The following is a 17584-nucleotide window of genomic DNA, read 5'->3' as shown; positions in this document are numbered from 1 at the left end:
CTTTCAGTCTGTGTAACTGCCTCACTGTGTATACACACTTGTGTGCATGCACACACACCCATCATATGGGTGGGGGTCATAATTTGGCAGAAGACTGATTGGAGCTGGCTTCCTGCTGTGCAGCCACTGGCTTATGACAGCTGTGATTTGTGTTTCTCACATACCTGAGCAGTGATGGAACAAGATGGAGATACTGAGAAACAAGACCATCTCTTCACAAATACTCTAGAATTCACACCTTTTCCCGGCAACATGATTTGTGACTTCAGTTTTAAATTTCAGAGGCACCGGCAACCTTTGCCCCTTCTCATTCAATGAGTGTTTATTAAGCTCATGCTGTGGGCCAGGGCTCTTGTGTCTGGTGTTTCATGAAGGTCTGTATTCTTCTGTAGTTACTAAAGATGAAGTATGTTTATATGAAACAGTACTGTGACAACAAACATTTAAAATCTACTCAGGTCCCATGCTTAACACTTCCCATCTGCAGTACATGTCGTTTGCTATTTATTGTAGCATCTTCAAATTACAAATAACACAAAATACATACCAGAGAGTACATGTGTCTCTGTATGTGTGTAGTTATAGATAGGCTGCATCTTTAGATTTTCAAAATGAAAACTAGTGTTGTCTTTTAGTTGAACAGGTATAAAAATGGTATATGAATATTCTATTCATATATATAATATATATAATAAAATTTAGACAAAATATATAATAAAATTTAGACAAATATAAAGAAAGTATTCACAACAAAACCCCTAAATCTCCCTGTCAATATATTGGGGCCATCACTCAGTTCACAGAGTACAGCCACAAACCATGCAAATGGGCCGTGTAGTTCACACATCTGTCTGCGGACTAACCTCATCCACATGTGGACACCTTTTAGTCAACAGATGTCTACTTGTATCTTCATATTAATTACCTGCCACTCTTCCATATGCTTATTTCAGAAATTCTTGACTATCCTATCAAGCTTGTCCCAGCTCCTCCCTAAATATATACCAAGAGAACCATATACACATAAATTAGTATACTTATGTTTTATCAGCTGACCCTCCAGGAAGTCAAAGTGCCGGTTTCCACCTCACACAGTGATGGAGGAGGGTGTCCATTTTCTCAAGGCTTCTCAAGCGTGGTATTGTAATAGAAACACCTTTGCCAGTTTCACAAGGGAAGACAACCCTGGCTTCTACAACAGTTCATTTCTTCCATTACTAAATGAAATCCAAGCCTTTTCTTACATTGCTGGCCATTTAGTCTTTTTGTGGCTCACTTACTGGCAGCCTGTGCTGATGTTTCCCTGTATTCATTCTTACAGGCTGTACCTTAGTGTCACTATTAACCCATGCTCTCTTTTATCGTGACTGCTCTAGTTAATGCTTTGTTTCACCATTGCCCTTTGGAGTTGATTTGCAGATAAGAACCAAATATATTTTTGTTCATATTTTTGTTGTGATTTGTGTTACATTGCAAAGGCTTTCCTTTCCCCCAGGACTGTAATCTCAGGGAATAGTACTTGTGTGATTTTTTTCATTTCATGCTCTTCAACTGTTACTCTAAATATCCCGCTGGGGTCCACTTGGGAACCAGACGTGAGCACAGATCGGCTTGTATTTTCTCTGAGTAGGAGTCCTTTGTCCTGTTGGTTCTGATCTAAATCTCACCGACCACATACTAAGGCCTACTCGCACACACGGATCTGCTTCTAGACTCCTTCCCAGGCCATCCCTGCATGTTTTAAACACACTTAAAGAGCATTATATATAAAACTGCGATGATTCAAAATATTAAATCTCTGGTAGAACAAGCCCTTGTACCTTGATTATCTTTTTCCAGCTCATTTTTTAAGATGAATTTAGAATCATTTTGTCAAATTTCTCCAACCCCACTCACTCCTAGCTAGAAAAAGAAATAGAAAATCTGGCAAGGTCTTTTTTTGGGATAAGTACATCCTCTTGAATCCATTCCATCCTGTCCAATTGCCATCCTTATTGTTTGGCTGCTTACTTGGAAAGCACTCCCAACCCATGCAGGGCTGAGGACAGCACGGAGGACTCCTGCGTCCCTTAGCCTTGTGACCCTTCCTTGTGACAAGTAAAGCATTTAGGGTTCCTGAGTGCTTTGCTTGTTACAAGGTTGCTTCAGGACTCTTTCTCTGCAGAGGAAAGCCACATCTTTGTCTGTCCTGATAGCCCATCACTCTTTAACTGAGTGTGTCCTTCATGTACCACTCAATGTGTCCTCCATGGCTACCACACAACCTTTCCTCTAGGAAACCCCTATCTGAATACAATTGTCACCTCATAGATCAAGTCCCGCCTGCTGCCCTAACAGCCTCTCCTTGTTTTCCAATCCAGGACACTGTCTGCAAATGTGTTCTGATTTGCTCCTTCATCTGGGCCTGTTCCTTTACCTTTCTTGTCACTAAAGATCTTGACAGTTTTAAAGTGAGTACAGGACTCTTATCTGTAGGATGACACCCTAACCTGGGTTTGTCTAATGCCCCCTCACAACCACAGTTAAGCCATAAATCCTTGGAGACCAATGCTGTGCTCTAACCGGATGTTGTCTCATTGAGAGACCTGAGTCTCCCATCTATACTGGCCATGTTGACTTAGGCCCATTCTGCTTGTGATAAAACCCCCATGTTCCCGTTGTTACCAGCTGGCATTTTGTCAGGAAGTGCTCTGGTAAGATGCCAGTGTGCTGACATCCTTCAGACCTTCACTTAACCCTGTATTGAACACTCATCTGAATCAGCCACCGTAGTGATGTCTGCTAAAGGGTGATTGTTTATATCTAGAATGTCTCCTGTGTTTCTGGATTGCTATTCTATTACAGGAGAATCTTACCTCCACCCACCTCTGGTTCTATAGTCACTTACCCGGTTCTATTTGGGAGGCCCAAAAGTCACATTTGTTCATTTAGGTTGTAATGTCTATTTTTCACTTATTTGAAGTTCAGAATGGCCTGGATTTTGAATGCCTTTAAGACTGCCCCTCTGTCTTTCCCACATCTCTTCCCTCTCAGAGTACATCTCAACTTGTTGGCATGAGCTCTCCAGGGCAGTCTTGATCTCCCTCTGTTCCAGCCTTGGAGCCTGTCAATTAAGGAGTCAAGTGCCTTTGGTTGGATAACGGTATTGGACACCAGCATCTGGGGCTGGGTGGGCTTGGTGCTGCTCCTATTTTTCTGGATATTCTGAGTAACTGAGCTAGGAAGCACGGTATGCATGGACTACATAGATGTTTACATGTGAACGCATACATACACCACTGTATCCTTCAGAATTTCTATCTGTCTACAGTTCATGCTAATATTCCCAACACTTGAGAGTTGTTAGCCCTTTCCGTGATTAAAAGGCCTCCCAGAAGGTAGGGACCTGGCCTTACTGTCCTCCGCATAGGAGCTTCTCAGCCAGTGAACTTCTGCACTCAGCAGAAGACCTCTCCTAAGCCCTTGGGCTGCCTTTTTACCCACCACGGGCACTCCCCTTTCTCCTCTTTACAGCACACTAGTGTTCTCATGGTACCCTTTCTATCAGCCCTCCACTTCTCCTCCTCACGCTAAAGGGTTAGATTGGAGGGAAAGGCCTTGTCTTCTGTTTCTGGACTATCCCAGAATCCTTCAAGGACTCCAGGTTGACAGTTTCAGAAAACAGCCAGAGCCCCATTATGATCATCATATGGCTGGTAATGATTAGTTTCCTCTCCAGGGGTCAGTGTGTCAGGGGTTCTTCTGAACCCCCATAGCTTATGGCCAGCCTTGTGACTGTATTGAGGGAGGTCAACTCTGGTTCAAAGTCAAGATCAGGCCCTAGAGGATAAAAGACTGTTCCGGGGTGATTTCTGCACTAAGAACATATGGCTATAGCTCCTTTTGCTCTGAGTGACACCTGAGGTTCAGGCGGAGGAAGGCTCTGGAGAGGATCCCCCTTTGGTCCCTCTTGAATCACAAGACAGAGAGTGGACTGTCTGTCACCCTGCTGTCTCCACATGGTGGAGCAGGCCCAGTGTCCAGGTGTCTTCCTGGAAAACACACAGCTCAATTCAGTGTGTCCATGTAGCCTCAGTGTCTACATGTATTCAGGTAGGAGTGGCAGGGGAGGGGCAGGACCCACAGGTGAGATGTCAGCTGTGATCATTCCCACAGTCCCTGAAGCAGTGAGTTTCACAAAAATAAACTCTGAATGGATCACAGGCCTAAATGCAATGCACAAAACTCCCAGAAGGTAATAGGAGGGAGTCTAAAGGACATGAGTTTGACAGTGAACTCCCAGACTCAGTACCAAAGGCACAAGCCAGGAGAGAACAGATTGACATCGGACTTCATTAAGACAGACTGAGGATGGCTGCAGAAGGTGTGGGTACATGTGGCCACTGATCTGGTGGGGTCAAGTCTAGAGGGGACAGATTATAGGTGGCACCCAGGTGGTGTCAAGACAGGGTGTGCATGGTCAGGCTGCAGGAGATACTGAAAGAATTCAAAGTATTCTCAGGGTCTATGTGTAGAAGACTAGAGTGTTGATAGCAGTTAGGAACCCAGATTGTGGGGAGTTCAATCTGGTTTTGGTGAACTGTATAGTGAGGCTGCCAGAGGTCAGAGTAGGAGAAAGGGTCTGGCTGTGTTGAGGCTGCCTGCAAGGCAGACCCAGCTTTAAACCACCCACAAAGAGGTATGTCTAAACATCACAAGCCCAGTGCTTGCCTCCCTGTCTTGTGTCTTGTGAGATGGCAGTGTTCTCTCAGGAGCATATGGCACTGCAAATCCACTCTTGCATTTGGGTGGTGAACAAGCAGAGAATGCCCAGCACCTGGGCTCAGGGCTGTGGCAGTCCAGCCAGATTCAGTGGTTGTGTGGGTGAATATGGGTGCCTGTGGAGGAAATCCTGTCATGCAGATACTCTCTATGCTGGATAGTTTTCTGTCAGTTTGACAGAAACTAGAATCCTCTAAAAGGAGAAAATGCCTCCATGGGATCAGGCTCTAGAAAGCCTGTAAGCCTTAATTAGTGATTGAGGGGGGAGAGCCCAGCCCATTCTGAGTAGTGCCACACCTGGGCTGGTGGTCCTGGGTTCTGTAAAAAAGCAGACTGAGCAAGACAGTAAGCAGCACCATGCCTTCCATGGCCTTTGCATCAGGTTCCTGTCCTGACTTCCTTCAATGATGGATTACAGTGTGGAAGTGTAAGCCAAATAAACCCTTTCCTCCCCAACTTACTTTTGGTTATAGTGTTTCATCATATAGTAGTACAGGGGGGTACCTTCTGGATGCTACTGGATGCAGTTGGTCCAGGACCTGCGGGTGAGCTCCAGAACACTTCACAGCAGGCAGCAGGGGGTACCTGCTGCTGGAAGGTCTCACATGGGAGGATATAGCAGACTCTAGCCTTGGGAGGTTCCTCAGATCTTGGGAGAAGGGAGTAGTAATCACCTAGAACATAGGCTGCCAGGCTCAGGAAGGGTAGGAGCTAAGCAGCAGGAACACTGAGAGCTCCAGAGAAGGTAGGAGAGCAAGGCTTAGGACAGAAACTATCTGACTGACTGTTAGAGAAAGTGGGCAGGGCCCAGCCAGCCCATACAAAAGTAGAGCCCATGCAAGTCCCAGCCGCTAGAACCTGTGCAAAGTAGAGCCCATGCAAGTCCCAGCCACTAGAACCTGTGCAAAGTAGAGCCCCTGTGACTCCTAATTACTGATTCCTCGCCCACTTTAGATATGGAATGTCTGCTTTCTGCTAGGTATTCTGTGCAGAACTGTAGAAACAAAGGTAATATATTATGGTTCCTGCCTCCCAGGCACCCTTGTTTAATAGAGAGACTGCAGCATGCATGTATGGTGCTCAGATGGGTGATAGGCAGTGCCTGAGACCCTCATCAGTAGCCCAGTGAGGGCCACAGAGCAGAAGAGACAGATTCAAGAATGCTTCTCTCAGTGAGAGGGATCCAGAGAGGTAGGAGGCCGGTGCAGGCTTTCTTGGGTAGGCAGCAGTGAGATAGTAGGAACCAGCCAGTCACCAGGATCTTTGTGAAAAGCATGTGTGGGATAGAGAAAATGTTCTGGAGAGGGAGCATGGAGCTATGGTGCAGACACAGGAGAGCACAGCGCATGTTAAGAGAGTGACCCATAGTGCTTTCTCTTACCACCAGTTTACTTAGCAGCTGTTACATGCAGTGCTGACAGATGCAGGAGTAAATGAGCAGTGCCAAGAGTTTCAGAGAAGAGAAAAACAGAAGTGCAGTCGATGAAAGCTCTACACAGTGGGTCACTCCTGCTGGCATAGGGTAGGGTAAGGTGTAAGCTACAGTAGGCCCTCCATTGTATCTCTAGAACTCTTCCTAACACAGCAAAACCTCAGAAGTTCTCTAGAAAAGAGGGGGGCTGGAGCATGGAGATAGGTAGGTTTGCCAATCTACTAGGTGACCAGAGGCTTTGGGTGACTGGAGACCTGGAGGCAGAGAAAACAGCCAGAGTCCCCCTGGGAACTGGAGCTCAGAAGATAGGAGCAGTTTCTAAACTAAGGGTTCTAGACTCTAACCAACAGCAGGAACCAGTGAACAGTTCTAAGCTGGGAAGCTGCCTTGTACTCCAGTGATCTTCCGCCCTGTTAGTGGTGGTGGGTGGTGGGTGGAAAGCAGAAATCAGCACAGCATCTGGAAGCCAGGAAGTCTTGAGGAATCTGGGGCCTGAATTCGGGTGGCCAGAACAGAGAGGTGAGAAGAGGTTTCTGTGAGATTCAGGACCTATCAGCTCCAACACAGTCTCACTCTCTACAGTTTGGACTTCTGGGACACTTCTTCCTATTGTCACCTGGCCTGGGACAGCTTAGGGTCAAGTCCTATGAAAGCAGGTGCCCTCCTTCCACTACACAGACCTGCACTACATCAGAGTCTATGCGGGATCAACTGCTTTGGCTGCTGTGCTCAGGGTGGGGTCCCTACTTCATGCTTTAATGGCTCCCTTAGAGCTGAGGTGGGCTTGTCTGTTCACCAGGGTGCTCCAGTAGTCACATAGAGCCAGTTACCCCCACATACACCGTTCACAAGTAGGTGTGTATGCAATGCAGATAGACAGCATATCATTTAAGCAAGAATTGGTGTCCTAGGTCTAGAATGATGCCAGTGCTAGTGATGGGTTGGGGAGATGGGGAAACAAAATAGACAACCTGGTCATGCCTCATTTGGTGTTGTTACAGACCATCTCATGGATTCTGGGTATGAAGTTTAATGTGGGACTCAGAGGCTCACAGGACCATGAGGAGAGATGCGAGACAGGAAGTCAAGGGGGATCTCATCATAGGTCAGGGGTACTAACCCAGAAGACCTCAGCCTCAAACACTGAAGCTGATAGCTCTCAGGGAAGCCACTAGATATCTCAAAATTATCTGAAAAGCTCAACCAGCCTGCATGTCTATAAGCCAAATGTTTGGCTCCCAAGAGCCCCTCAGAGCTGCTGAATGCCAGGCTTCAGGGTGTCAGGCTGTGGCCCTTAAAAGTGGGATTCTCCTTGCTTCTGGGCCAGAGCCCTGAAGAATGGGCTTTCTCTTTGCACTGGTCTAGGCCTCACAGTATTTCTCTTACTGGCAGATACTGGTAACTGCTGGCCAGTGGCTTGACTCTGGGGTTGAAGTGGGCCTGCCTGCTATGTATCTGCCCCTGTCAGATCCTGTTCCATCATACAGAGGGTCTTCCTACCTCACTAGTCAGCCAGCACCAGTGGTTTCCCTCTTTCTAAGAGCCATGCTCCCCCAGCTTCTTATGGTAGAACAGTAGCATCTGCATGTCAGCCAGCCTGCAGAGCATGACCTCCACCCCAAAATGCTAAGGCTCCCTTACACCAGGGCTTCTAGTGCCCTCTACTCCCAACAACATTCCTAGCACTTGTCTTCCTTCCTTGGAATAGCCTTTACACAGCACCAGTGAAAGCCACTGTAGGGCCAGGCACAGCCTTCATTCAGGCACTAAAAACCACTGTGAGCTGCTTCTATATCAGAACCCTTGGAACCCTATACCATATACAACCCCAGGTTCTTGCAGCACAAGCTGGCCCACTAGTCCTTGTGGAGGACAGTGCTTCCTACTGCAGCCTAGGTGATCTCCCAACAGTCACAGGGAAAGGTTCTGGCATGCCTCCATGTGCCCTGAGAGGTACTGTCCTGGGGTCTTCATGCAGGAGGTTAACCCCAGGCTGCATCATGGAGAAGCCTGGATGCCACCCTAAGTATGCCTCTGGGCCTCAAGACTCGTGGGTAGGTGGACAACATCCACTCTAGAAGTTGCCACCTGCCTGTCTTGGAGGCAGAGCACAGGACTGGGGCTCTGTCTTTACCTGTCATACTCAGCATCACTAAGCAAACACTTGAAGTTTCTAGGCCTGTACTGTGTGTGGACTTCCTCACTGAAGCACCTCAGCAGGCTGAGTGGGACACAGGCTCTAGCAAGAACCTTGATCTGGGCATAGCTGGTTAGGCCTTGGGTTTTAGGGCTCATCACTAGGACTAAAGCAGACCTCAAAAAACAGGCCCAGGTGATTGGCCACAGTCCTTCAGAGCAGCAGTACAGCCTACTTTAGAAAGACCCCTCTATAGTTAGTGTCAGCATGGCTGGGTTGTAGGAGCAGACCGGATGAGCATGTGATGAACCAGCCAAGATAGGACAGATTTTCCCAGATGGGAAATGATCAAGGCTCCATTGAGAAGGGAGCAGAGTTAGGAATGGTCCTTCCTTGAGGAGGCCAGGAGAGGGCATCGAATCCTGGAACTGGACTTACAGGTGGTTATAAGCAGCCATGTGGGTGCTAGGAACCAAACTCAGGTCCTCTGGAAGAGCAGCAAGCTCTCTTAACCACTGCTCTATCTCTCAGGCCCCAACTGAGGGTGCTTCCTGATTATGCCTGAGAGCCTCAGACCGCAGCCAGACTACTGTGGGGCATCTGTCCCAATATAGTCACCCTCAGACATTAAAGACTAAGGAACCTGCTGTTTCCCTCCCAGCCTCTGAGACCCTGAAAGGGCCTGCACTTCCACATATCTGGTGGGGCGGGGGGGGGGGGGGGGGGGAGTATGCATACAGCCCTTCCCCTGAGTGACAGGAAGCAGGCCCCCTGTGTTTTGTTTTTACCCCTAAAGGTAGTACTCCCCTTCCTTCCCAGCTTTTCATCCCATTTAGCCCTGGGCCTCTTACCAGGCTCTAGTTCTCTGAGGGATAGGCAGCTGGAGATCAGACTGACAGTGATCCCGAGTGGCATGTTGATCAATGATGGATCCCTGGGTCCCACTTACCCAGGTTGAGTGGCACGTGGTCGATAGCAGCCAGTTAACCCAGTCCCTTGCAACCTGCCTGTCTGAGCAGTATCTGCACCCTGGCTGCAGGATGGAATAGAAGCTGCCTCTGAGCAGCTGGACATGACCTGACGGAGATGAATGTCTAGTGCATGTGGAATATCGTTGCTGCTACTCTAATAAAAAGCCTGCTCCAAGGTCCCCCACCAATGTTTCCTTGAAATTAAATATCAGGAGAACAGATAATAGCCAGATTCCATACCAGGCCAATATTATCAGATTGATGTCAGCGGTGATAATAGGAGAAGGAGAAGTTGATGAGATTCCATTTATTAAATAAGTGAGAGACACAAAGGACTGGGGCTACATGTGAGCAGGTGTACAGTGTGCACCTCATAAGGGGCAGCTGGGGGAAGGATAGCACCCTGGATTTGCTCCAGGAACTCCTCTTGCTGCTGAGGCTGCAGTGCAGGGGCAGCAGGGGAAGATGCTGTTCCCATAGTGACCCTAGATGGGAACAGGGAAGATCTTGCCCTCTCTGGCCTCCTGTTGACTCTGATCTTGTCGTGTCCCTTGGCTTACCACTTACTTTGCTTTCCCATGTAAGCCTTCCCTACAACACCCTTTTCCATGTGGAGTCAGCAAGTCTCCTGGCCTGTTGAAAAGCCCTGCATACCTTGTGGTATGAGCCTATGCTTTGTTTTGTTTCTCGTACTCTTGTCTCTTCTTTTGGATTTTGTGACATTTTCTATATGCTGAGTGAAGACATTAGGCTATGGAAATGGACACATCAGGCTGTTATCGTGCCTCTGTCTTACTGCTGAATGCCCTTGAGAAAACCACTCAGACTTTTTTGAGACTTGTCCCTGTGTGCAGAATGAGGTAGTAATGCCTAGCTCACAAAGCTGTTGTTTGTATTTCAGGGACATGTTATAGTTTTAGTGATGTATATTGTCAGGGACACAGTAGTCCCTAGCACGGTCTGGTTAATCAGAATAGGAAAGACCTTACCTACATGCACTCCCATGTGAGTTGGCTTTTCTTCCTAGGCTGTTTACCAGGATAGATACATCCTCCTTCCTTCTCCTTTTCCTAGGCTGTTCCTCACTCCAGATGTCTTTCAGAATGTGGGCTACTTATGGAACAAAGTGTCTCTTTGTAGAGCTGCTTGTGAGATACTGCCCCTTCTCTTGACCGTGCTCATGACCATACTCCGTTTACCTCTAAGTGCAGAGGGTATTTGTCTTAGTTGGGGTTACTGTTGCTGTGGTAAAATACCATGATCAAGAGCAACTTGGGGAGGAAAAGTATTTTGCTTGTACTTCTACATAACTATTCATCATTGAGGGAAGTCAGGGCAGTAACTCAAAGAGAACAGAAACCTGGAGGCAGGAACTAATGCAGAGGCCATAGCCTGCTGCTTACTGGCTTGCTCCTCGTGGCTTGCTCAGCCTGCTTTCTTATAGAACCCAAGACCACCAGCCCAGAGATGGTATCACCTACAGTGAGCTGGGCCCTCCCATATCAATCATCAATCAAGAAAATGTGCCACAGGTTTGCCCACAGGACAATTTAGTTAGGGCATTTTCTCAATTACAGTCCTCTATTCCAAAAAGACTAGATTGTGTCAAGTTGACATGAAACTAGTGAGGACAGTGCCTCACAAGGTTGGGGTCAAGATTTTGCTGAGCCTGGTGTCTGTCTTAGTACATACACAGTAAGTGCTTGATAGCTCAGAAGCTGGTCCACTCCACCACGTCCGTACTGCCTCCTATGAGGCCTTCAAAGGCTCATGCATTCTCTCAGTTTTAGAGGTTGAGATTCCAGGTGCAAGGTGTGAGCAGTTCCTGTCCCTCTCATCCAGTGTGGGAGCTGCAGATCCTCCTGGTAGCCCCCTGCTCTCCTTGGCTGGTGAAGTGTAGTACAGTCTCCACCTCTGTCCCCACACAACCATCTCATGTGTCTATCACTGTTGTTTTTCTTCTCATCAGAGTGTGAACTAGATTACCCCTAGGTTTGGTTCATTCTACTTCTCTGTTACCTGTCTTTACTAAGTGTATCCATAGCCACACTGTGTCCAAATAAGGTCATGTTCCAAGGCCCAGGAAGGATGTGGACAGTGAAGGAAACTCAAGCCCCTGACCTGTAGGTGTGCAGAAGGTATCAGGGCTTACTCCTTCCCAGGCCACCCACTTTGAGCACCAGTTTCTATTGTGGCAGAGATGTGGGATCCATATTGATGTAAGCTAAGCACTACAGAAACAGAAAACTGCCTGGCTTCTGGTGTCCACTTCTGGGTGAGAGCTGTGGCTACTGGCAACCTGATTTTTGTGCCATTTTTGCTATTGGACTTTTCATTTACTGAATATATACTGAGACTGTGTGCCCCAGGTAAGCTGAGCAGGGCTTCCACGACTACCTAAGCTGACACCCATTCACAAGATTGTTGTTACCCTTTGGAGCTTTTGTAGCCACTCAGGGTAAAATAGGTCACCTTGAATGGGGTGAAGCCACCCAACACCTGCTTCCGAATGATCTGACCTGGCTAGCCCTACCCTGCTTCAGAGAAAGGTTCACTTCAGTAGCATTGCCTCACCTCAGCACCTTCTGTGCACAGTGGGTAAAACGTCCATGGACATTTGCCTGCCCTTGTGTGCTCCTGCTGTGCTGAAGTCCCTGTGGAGAGGTCCTGTGGCCTCAGCAGTGGCAATGCTGTCCAAGAGGTAAATTTCACACAGCCCAGTTCCTCCCTGCCTAGGAACCCACTGTGTGTTCTCTGAAGTTTGCTTTCAGCTCACAGGCCCTCCTATTGGCACTTGAAGCCAAGAGAGCAGCCATCAGCAAGATGGGCAGCTCTAGTGGCCATGAGAAAAGGGGCTAGTGGTGAAGCCACTCCTCTGCCCACCTGCAGCTCAGCCTAATCTATTCGTGGCTCTGTCATGTGTATGGAGGTGAGGTCGAGGCTGGGCCCAGGAGCCTGCCAGGGCACTTTCTTAATAAAGACAGTAAGCCTCATGGCACTTAGAGCTGAGATAGCCCCTGGTGTCTGTCTGGTACCTGTTGACCATATTCAGAGGTCACACGGGGAAGGGAAGTGTGCTTTAAGATTGAACTTGTGCCCCGGAGTCTTAGGCAGGTGCGAGGCTGTGTTTAAGGAACATAAGACATGGATACAGGCCACCAAATATAGCTGGCCATCAAAGGCACCACTATGCAGGGAGGACAGCTGCACCTTCCCAGGTGTGAGCCACAGAACAGAGCCAGGAGGGGAGACAGTGGGATAGGGGTGCAAGATGGAATTTCAGGGTGCTTCTGGGGGGACCTCAGAGTGGTGTTTGTAGAGAACACTTGTCTGAGACAGGATGCCACTAAAAACTCTGTTCTCCAAGGCCATGCAACTCCGAAAGGCCCATGACTGGATGTCTTTGTACCAAAAGTACAAAGCAGCCATTCCACAAGCACTTGAAAAGTTACAAAGGAGGTAGCCCCACAGTACCCACAGGGCCTCCTCCGTACAGCAGGTAAAAGCTGGCAAGGGGGGTCTCCAGAGGCTTAAGAGAAAGGGACCACATCCAAAAGGCACCTCTCCCTCGTGTGTCTGAGGATTGGATGTCAATGCAGAGGCAAAGACCCCAGGTGACCTCACTGAAGCTTGTTCGGTGGAGGCTCCCCTGGGCAGCATTGAGCACAACTATGAGAATAAGGGGGCTTCTACCCTTTAAGTATGCTTTCTCCCCTGTGGCCTGGCAGCTTGCCACAGCAGCCCAGCCAGCCTGCCCACTTCTGTTGCAAACTTCCTAACTTGTTCAGACCTCGGTTGACCCTTACTGTCTCAGCCAAACATGGGCTTTCACTCCTTCACTGGCACATATCCTAAGGATAGGCCATGACCAAACTCTGCCAGCAGAGAAAGGTGGACCGGATGAGTGAGGTTTCTAGGAAGGATCAGGCCCGATTAAAGGAGGCACTATGCCTACAGAGAGGATGCCTGTGGTCTGGGGCTGGTTCAGGAAGAAGGAAGGACCCCAGGCAGCATTATAGAGTAAATGGCAGTGCTAGAAGTGTCTATCCAGACCCCTGGCCTGGGCATGAGACATGCTGACTTACTTCCTAAGCCCCTGATGACTCTGCTGCTGACTCTTCCTAACTGATGGCTTTGACTTGCTTGAGTTATTTTGGTGACAGCACTACCCTCTCTAGTGTCTACTGTATGGCTGACACTCTAAATTCAGAGGTGCAAGGCAGAACAGCAGGCCAGGCTGGAACACAGCTTGCAGAATAGCCATCCTTTTTATTGCCAAGGAATGTAGGGAGTGGCTTGCTGCAGCTTTATAACTGTCAGGTGTTACTGCAAGTCCACCACAGCTGTTACAGACCCACTGGAAAGCTGATGCGTGGTGTGGCGCCAACACAATGTCAATAAATATACCCTCGCCACACATTGGCTACATGATGGAACTTCTCCATACCACAGTTTTCATGTGGGAGAAGGAGCTGGGGAAGAATAAATAGCCAGGAGAGGTGACGGGGCCTGTTTGCACCAGTGTGCTGCTCTATGAGCTGCTGGGGGTTGAGGCGTGAGAACGTGTGCTCAGGACCCTGAGTAAAAGTGTTAAAGAAGGTTTGTGGGAGGAGGAGGAGTGTGAGAGAATGGATGTGTGGGAGTGTGTGGATGTGTTAAGGGTGTGAGAATGAGTGCATGGGAGTGGGTGACTATGTAGGAGCTTAGGAGAATAAGTGTGTGAGAATGAATGAGGGGCAGCCATACCTGTGGGAGTGTGTGTGTGTGAGGTGCATGAGAGTATGTGTAGCTATGTGTGTGTGAGTGGTGGGGACACTGGGTGTGTGACAGTGAGGGTGGCAGAGGGGAAGAGACCTAAATGGAATGAAAAAAGCATCTGGATGTGGTCTGCAGCTCAGAAGTGGCCACAGGGAGGCTGGGAGGCACCTGGAACAGTATAATCTGTTGCTTACTTTTTAATCACTTGTTTTGCATCATAGTTATAGGAAGTCAGCATATTCATTTGTTGTAGATTCTAAAACTATTTTGATAAAGGAAAAAGGAAAAGATAGTAAAGTACCTCAAAACATTACTGCAGTTATCTCTAAGCAGTGGGGTGTTTTTGTTTTTTAGGGTTTTTTTGTTTTGTTTTGTTTTGTGTTGTTGTTGTTGTTGTTGTTTTGAGACAGGGTTTCTCTGTGTAGTTTTGGTGCCTGTCCTGGATCTCGCTCTGTAGACCAGGCTGGCCTCGAACTCACAGAGATCCACCTGACTTTGCCTCCCAAGTGCTGGGATTAAAGGCATGTGCCACCACCGCCTGGTCGTTTGTTTTATCTTTTGGACATCTCTAGGTTTCCTGCTTCACTTGTGCTTGTGGTAAAATTAGAACAGGGGTTTTGTGGCTATGGTGTCAGGTCAGAGCCTGACCCAGACAGCTGGGAGACTATCCAGTGTTGTGTCCTCCAGCTAAGGCCTCTGTCCACTAGGCCCCTCACACTTCCTGGTGGCACTGGGGACTTAGGGCAGCAGCCAGCCATCATACAGCCCTAGACCCTAGTCTGTTTAGCATTGGCCACTGGCCATAGGACCAGACCCTGCACTTCCTTATTTGTAGAATGAGCTAAAGTGTGGATAGACATCCAGAGCTTATCCTAGTGTCTTTCTGGGTACTGAGTGTGAGCTCTTGCCTCCCATGCCTTCTGATGCCAACCATCTGCTCTTGTCATCCCCCAGGCCTCGCAGAGTGGAGCCTGTGTGTTCCGGCCTACAGGCCCAGATCCTCCGCTGCTACCGTGACCATCTGCATGAGGTACTTCTGTGTTCGGACCTGGTCAAGGCATACCAGCACTGTGTGAGCACTGCCCGCAAGGTGAGGTCACTGCCTTAGTGTGCGAGCATGGGATAGAACAGTCTATGCCTGGGCCCCATCATTTAGATGTCCTATCCGCCACCTGGCTCAGAGCCATGCCTCACTACTCTTAGGACCTGTTCCCTGTGCTGCTCTACCTGGCTAGGCTTATGATGTCCGTCCACCTTTCTGGAGCCAGTGGCAACTTCTCACCTTTCATCATGTGGGCTGAGAGGAGGCTCCCCTGCTCTACCTCCAGCTTCCCTCAGCAGCAGCTCTGAGCCCTGTTCCATCCTGGGTCAGTGGCCACTTTCAGTCCCTGTGCCCCTTGGTCTATCCCTCCAGTGTACCTTCATTGCACCAAGAGAAAAAACGTGATGATGGTGGTGGACAGACTGCAGGAAGCTCCAGTGTGCCTCTGTCACTACACATGCCTAAAAGAGGCTTGGGACCTTCCAGGCTCAGACTCTCCTTCCTGGCCCTATACCTAATGCTCCTGGAAAGCAGATCCTCAGTGAGCTCCTGGCTACATCAGGGGCCAGCTGGGCCCCGGAGCCACCTCTAAACCATGCATGCAGTCTGGCACAGTACAGGCCTCGGCACTAGGCTCACAGGGCTCCCTATGACCAAGGCATACTGACTGGAAACACGCATTGCCCTCTGCCAGCTTACTGAACATAGTTCCTGGCAAAGGTGAGATAGGAGTGAAGGACCCTCAGAAAAGATAAGCTTCCAAAAGCACTTAGATGACAGATGCGTTCTTGGGACAGCTCAGGACACCTGAGGCCCCTCCAGGTACAAGGCTGTAGCCTGTAGGTATGCAGAGCTCCCTATAGCGTGAACCCAATTGCACAGGTGCACTCTCCCGGTAGCTCTCTTCGAAAACCCCTAGTTGTTAAACCAGAGAACAGGGAGGCCCCTGCTTACACAGAGCAGAAGTGGGTGACAGGTTGCCCTAGACCAGGGTGGGGGCTGGGCATGCCACTGTGAGAGTGGAGAAGGGAACTGGACCCCTGGAGATAAAGAGGTGGTGCTGGCTATTATTGCTGCAGAATGTGTTAAGTAAAGGTCCTTTGTCCTGCTGGGCAATGAGAGACCCAGTCCAGGTCCCAGGCCAGTCTAGTAGCCAGTCATGCTCCTGGGGAATGGTCACTGTCCCATGCAGTCTCCGGGAACCTGGAAAGCATGGGGCTGTTGCCTCATGCAGCCCTGGCCTGGGCCATCATTGGGACAGAAGAGGGCTCAGCTGAACTCTGGCTATTCTCTTTGAAGGGCTGAGGAGCAGCATCCTTCCTGGAGCCTTGAAGAAGGGACCCATCATAGGACCACAGACCCCAGGCCATGGCCCCTGTACCCCGCAGCTCCCAGCTGGGTACCCATATGCCTCTGAGCGTGAGGCCACCATGCTTGAGAAACAGTATGTGCTACTGACCGAAAACAAATAAAGCAGATGTCTTTGTTTGCAGTCATTCACTCACTGGCACCCAGTCACTTCTGTTGACTCTGTGTCCAGCCGTCTGTTGGTCACCAAAGACACAGGGCCTCATAGAGCAGACTGCTTCTCTGGGGGAGTACTAGGCCTGGAAGGGGACAGTGTGGAGACCCATAACTACACGACTACACAAAAGCCACCACAGAACAGGTATGAGAAGAAATAAAGGAATGTTTTTTCTTGGGATGGTGCCAGCTTCCAGAAGCCCTTCTGTTTGCTCTCGGGAAGGGTGGTGGATAATTGCAGGACAGAACAGAGCTGGGAGGTGTGGGCCCCAGGTGGGGAGGGGCAAGGTGGTCTATAGCTAAGGGGTTAATGGGTGTGAGAAGAAAAGGAAGTTGGAGGAAGGGGCAGCAGGGCTGGGGAAGCCAGGCCTTGAGCAGGGGACAGTGCTGTCCAGGCACCTAGAGCCATGTCATTGTGCTCTGACAGAGAAGGGCAGACTGAGGCAGGGCCAAGCCAGAGAGCACTGTGGTGTACACAGCCCGGGATGATGAGGCTGCCTTTCTGATGGGTCAGAGTGGGTGTCTGAATATGAGATAGTAAGAAAGGATGGTCAGTTTCCAGGTCTCTGACACGGTGTGGATGGCGCCACTATGGTACAGATGTGAGGACTGAGATGGACGGGTCTAAATCCTGGCCTTCCAGTTCTCAGCCTTACCCTGTAACTGCACATCAAGCACCAGGACCACATTGTGGCCTGCACCATGTCAGGGCAGGGGTTCGGGTGGGGCTTGGGGTTCTCTGGTTTCTCTGTTGGTGACCTTGTGTTTCCTGTTCAGGTTTGTTCAGGAAGTCCCTGAGCCATCTGGAGCTGAGTTCCCCAGACTCAGGCTTTGCAGCACAGGCATCCCCGTACTTCTCCCTCAAAGCCCAAGGGAGAATTGATGTTTGGGGGATACCCACCATCTGTGAAGGTTTGCCTGAGGTCTTATTTAGCCACACTGTGGGAGTAGTGCTCAGG

General features: G+C 49.2%; 1 protein-coding gene across 1 annotated transcript in view; it reads left to right on the top strand.

Moving 5' to 3' along the window:
- Chchd6 (coiled-coil-helix-coiled-coil-helix domain containing 6) overlaps positions 1-16601 on the top strand; it is a 212976-nt gene extending 196375 nt beyond the window's left edge. The window contains exons 7-8 of the mRNA XM_028854394.1: positions 15014-15149; positions 16401-16601. Of these exons, the coding sequence (XP_028710227.1) occupies positions 15014-15149; positions 16401-16406 (142 nt within the window). The 3' untranslated portion in view covers positions 16407-16601. The remainder of the gene's footprint in view (positions 1-15013; positions 15150-16400) is intronic.
- The last annotated feature ends 983 nt before the right edge of the window (positions 16602-17584 follow it).

The sequence above is a fragment of the Peromyscus leucopus genome, chromosome 3 (assembly GCF_004664715.2).
Source record: "Peromyscus leucopus breed LL Stock chromosome 3, UCI_PerLeu_2.1, whole genome shotgun sequence".
NCBI classification, from domain to species: domain Eukaryota; kingdom Metazoa; phylum Chordata; class Mammalia; order Rodentia; family Cricetidae; genus Peromyscus; species Peromyscus leucopus.
Note: the sequence above shows the minus strand (reverse complement) of the source record. Positions and strands in the feature narration are given on the sequence as shown.